Here is a 5,000-nt window from a genome sequence, read left to right on the forward strand (position 1 = left end):
CGGATCATGGTGCCACCCATGGGTGTCTAGAAAACGTAGACCTAGAAAACACAGACCAAGAGATTAACGCCTCCTTCGCAATCACTATTACATACTAAATTCTGACCAATTTAGTTCAGTGCCTCTGAGATTTACGCGGATGAGCCTCAAAACCTGAGTGTGTTGAAAATATGTCGCTAGATCGCTGGAAATGGTTTATTTTTAGTCTGATAAAATAATATCTCTTAGCAAATCATGGCGCAAATGCACTTTGACAAAAGGCGAGGGCACCTTTGCTTTAATTATCTTGGGTATAGGGTGATAATTTCATGATAACCATAGGGAAATAATGGGAATAACGTGAAAGTCTCTGTTATGAGCCAAGGAAGGCTCATCAGGAGGGCGCTTATCTCCAGTTTCCTTAGCACGAAGCGACTAGGAGTATTTCTACTTCCCCCTGCTAGTCCATCGCAGGGTTACCCCCAGCATTTTTGCCGGTACCCATTTACACACCTGGGTGGAGAGAGGCACCGTGAGAGTAAGGTGTCTTTGCCCATGAACACAACACAATGTCAGGGGCCAGGACCCCAACCCACTCAATCCGGAGTCGAGCACCCTAACCATAAGGCCATCGCGCCTCCCATGGGAATAATGTAGCTGGACAAAAGTTCCATTAACTCAGTGGTACTGTAATACACGAAAATTTCTAAGACTCAGTGGCACTAAATAACTATTTCCTACCGTTTAATATACAATAAAAATTTGAACTTGATGTTCTACACAAACATCAACTTTTCCCTTTTACTACGGCATGTTTTTACACTTGCTGGTTTTCTGCCATTTTTCAGTACACTATCAAACCATTTATGCTATACTCTTGCTTGCTACGTTTCAATTTTTCGAACAAAAATACATTTTTCACCTGTTTTAGCCAGTAACACAGTGCACCGGTTATGGGTACTAATGGGTAGAAAATGCTAAATGAGAAATCCAATGGTATAAACCTAATCAAGCCGTATGTAAGCATACGACTTGGGCAGACAGACTGCATCCCCTAGAATGCTAAGTGTTGTCCAGTTCACTAAGTAGTAAACGAAGTTCCTGTGTAGTTTACTAAGTTGCTATGCACAGCAGACGCTATGTGACGAGTCACGCGATGTGTACGTTAAAACTTTGTAAACAGTTAACATGAATGACCAAATTCTTCCGTAGTAAGTTTTGTGTGCTTCCTTTAGGTTGGCCCTTACTTCAATGGGTATTTCTAAATATTTGCTGTTAAAGTAAGGAAATGTACTCATGATTCAATTCTGCCTGATGCAATAGTACTTCTTTGTATACTTTGCTGAAGGAAGTTTGTTTCCTCATAGGTCCGCTAACTTGCCTTATATAACTGAAGATTTTTTTGGTATAAACGTAACTTTGCAAAGCACTGTTTTATTCAATAAAAGTTTCGAAATAATATAACTAACACCAAATCGTTATTTTCAAGGTCTGTGTTTTCTGGACACCCTTCCACCCATTGTTGACATTCTATGCATCAAACAATCATATTGTCATTCACTGATTTTACTCTTTTTGTGGCAGACTTATAACACCATAGCCTACAGTATAAAATTATGGTCCCTGTGCAAATGTGAAAGAACCTCTTGAAAGCCCATTCATTTGCAGATGAAACTACAGAGGCAACACTTTCTCCTCAGTTATTTTAAAACCTTGAATGTTGTTGCTTTTTGTTAGCCCTCATGGTAACATCAGTTTTCCCAAAATAACAGAGGGAGCTGTTTTGTTTTCCTTCCCTTTTAGTGACTGAAATTGTTGCGCTCTTTGCATAAAGGCTATTCGATAAAAAAAAATCCATCTTTTTGGGCAAAGATTTTCAAACATGCTTATCAATTGACTGATTTTCTTATCCATATTTCAATAAAATCGCTTATTTTACTAGGGAGAAAACATCAAATGTGAGCTTCTGAGTCTTCTAGATGAGCTTCCTGACATATACAAGAGCATTGCTGGAGCAATCAGTGATCTTAAAAGTGCAACTCATTATTATGAGACTTTCGTACGTTTTTTGGTGCCCAGGTTTGTACACTAGAGCAGGTAACTGCAAGCTGTGTTTTTGTCCCTGCAGGGTTTTGGCCCAGAGGTCAAAACTTGAGGAGGCAACCTAGAAGCCCCCTGCATAAAAAGGAAAAATATGTAAATTAGGGAAACCAGCTCCATTTGCTCAACCAAGCACGCAAGGTGGTTTCAGTATTGCTTAACAGGGCGCACAAGGTAATATCGGTATTGTTCACCAAGTTCGCGAGGTGTTCTGGGTAACTTGAATCACAAGGCAGAAAGGGAAAAACCAAAGAGTGCTTGCAGGTTCTACAGGCAGTAAGAATAAATAACCAGGGAGGTCGCTTTTGGGCTTGGCTAAATCTATAATATTAAATTATTGGGCAACTCCATACATACGTGCCCACGAGCAATACCGCTAGCCATGATTACCACGAGAAAAGCAACTCATGGGTCCTAGGCCTACGGTGCTCCGTTATTAAGTTGGCAGCTGGCTTGAGTAACTGACTGTTGTCATTCTCAAAATGAGTTTTAATCTTTGGTTTGAAACAATCTGTCTTTAAAAACTTCAATTTAAGAAACAAGAAGTAGTCGACTTTTTTAAGTGAAGTAGTTGATACCTCATTGGTTGTCCGTACTTATTGAAACAACTGCACAACAATTATTTCTTTATCTTGAAACAAGTGATACTTTCAAGTGAAAAGTGAAAAGCTGAAACATGAATTGCATTTATAACGGCTAAGTTTGGTTAATTTTCAACATACTAAATATTGGCAGTTACTGGTAATTTACCTTGAGCTAATTACAAGCATTTCATGTAAACAAGAGCTTACAAAAAAAACATGCAACAAAAGAAAGAGCTGGTAGTTTCATATATTGTATATTTCCAGTGAACAATACCCAGCACCTTCGACTGCTCCTAGATACTGTACCATCAAGTCCTCTGTCTTAAAAGTAAATCGTCATATATATGTTAATCCATTAACTCCTGAACTGCCTCCCAGTGATGAGTAAAATCGCCTGGCGTTACAGACAGTTAAATCTACATGTATTAAGTCTCATCCCTGCGAGTCAATGGGTTAACTCTCCCATCCCACTTGAGAAGTAAAATCAGCTGGCATTAGACAGTAAAATCGATAAGTGCCTCTCTTGGGAGTGAAAGGGTTATAACAGACATTGATAACCTTTTATTTTATGCATATCTGTAATTGAATTTTTTTGTTTGTCAGTTACAGCTCTACAACAACACCTCTCATACGGCACATTCATGAACATGGGAACAGCACAGTGTATCAGTGGAGAACAGGCAACATTCCATTGGTATGGTCACTTCCAGAAACAAGTGAAATATATTGCATTAGCATGTTTCTTGAATAGGGTTCGTTATTTTAATACTGCATTGGCAAGGTTTTGCAAAAGTGGTACAATTATGTCACCCTTGTGCATTATTTTGGTGGCAAATGAAAAAGCTGGTTCTTTTTTCAAAATACTGTCCAAATGCAGTTTGCATACCACCTGTGAATGTGTACCACCTGTGAATGTGTGATTAGCAGAGGTTGGACTGTACAGTATTTGTTGTTTGCTTTTAAAGTTTAGATTCTGATGGCAAACTGCTCCCATGTTTTTTTATGCATGACATTTGGTAGCCCCTTATATTTATATTTCGATTATTATTATTTCTTGAATTAACCAACCATAATTATAATTTTGTCACATTCATATAAATAAATTTCAAATATACTAAATATATCCGCTATCTAGAATACAAGAAAGGTCATCACCATATAATAGGCCTAGTTGCCTCCCCCACACATCCCACTTGTTGAAAGATATTAAAAAATTCAGATGAAAATTATTATTATTATCATTATTGTTATATAGAAGAGGATTCAACTGAATGCTACATTTTAATCAAGTGACACAGGGCAAAAACCGTAACCTGTGAGCGGTGGAGTAAAAAAGAAGAAATAAACTTAAGTTGCAAAATGCAATATATATATATATATATATATATATATATATATATATATATAAATGCCTTCGACCAAATAATCCAACTCTGCAAATCTACAATGCTCTAGTTTACCTATTGAGCACTTTAACAGCTGATGAAATCCTCAATTCATTATATTATTATATATTATATATATATACGATACGTTGTGGGCTCAAGGGATCTACTTAACTGACTCTTTACATTAATTACCCTTGTCCGCCTGTGAATCACATGTTGATCCAGCGCTATCACATAGAAAAACTGGCCCATTAGGGAGTCCCACGTAAATGCCACGCATCAAGTGATCAATCAGCCATGTTGCCAGCATGGTTGTCCTGATAGTGTAGTGGTCATCACACCCAACTAGTGATCAGGGGGACGTGGGTTCAAATCCCGCTCAGGGCAATTACAGTTTTCCCCAGAAGTTGTCCAGTGTTGAGTTTCCTGTAACTTTCTCTCAATTTCTCCTCAACTTGGATTGTGAATCCATTTGCAATCCTCCTGGGGGTGATGCGTTGTTGGCTCAAGAGATCTACTTAACTGACTCTTTACATTAATTGCTTTTGTCTGCCTGTGAATCACATGTTGATCCAGCGTTATCACATAGAAAAACTGGCCCATTAGGGAGTCCCACGCAAATGCCACACATTAAGTGATCAATCAGCCATGTTGCCAGCATGGTTGTCCTGATAGTGTAGTGGTCATCACACCCAACTAGTGATCAGGGGGGCGTGGGTTCAAATCCCGCTCAGGGCAATTACAGTTTTCCCCAGAAGTTGTCCAGTGTTGAGTTTCCTGTACCTTTCTCTCAATTTCTCCTCAACTTGGACTGTGAATCCATTTGCGATCTACTTAACTGACTCTTTACATTAATTACCCTTGTCCGCCTGTGAATCACATGTTGATCCAGCGTTATCAGATAGAAAATCTGGCCGATTAGGGAGTCCCATGTAAATGCCACACATTA

The 5,000-nt window shown here is 38.7% G+C and overlaps 1 protein-coding gene across 8 annotated transcripts in view; it reads left to right on the forward strand.

Moving 5' to 3' along the window:
* LOC138053829 (CDK5 regulatory subunit-associated protein 3-like) overlaps positions 1 to 5,000 on the forward strand; it is a 116,536-nt gene that overhangs the window by 55,039 nt on the left and 56,497 nt on the right. For 5 of the 8 annotated variants that reach the window (XM_068900396.1, XM_068900487.1, XM_068900582.1 and 2 more), the window contains 2 exons: positions 1,922 to 2,058; positions 3,267 to 3,357. In XM_068900396.1, coding sequence (XP_068756497.1) covers positions 1,922 to 2,058; positions 3,267 to 3,357 — 228 coding nt within the window. The remainder of the gene's footprint in view (positions 1 to 1,921; positions 2,059 to 3,266; positions 3,358 to 5,000) is intronic. The other 3 variants (XM_068900440.1, XM_068900540.1, XM_068900619.1) reach the window with 1 other exon arrangement.

Source organism: Montipora capricornis, chromosome 1 (assembly GCF_036669925.1).
Source record: "Montipora capricornis isolate CH-2021 chromosome 1, ASM3666992v2, whole genome shotgun sequence".
In the NCBI taxonomy this organism is placed as follows: domain Eukaryota; kingdom Metazoa; phylum Cnidaria; class Anthozoa; order Scleractinia; family Acroporidae; genus Montipora; species Montipora capricornis.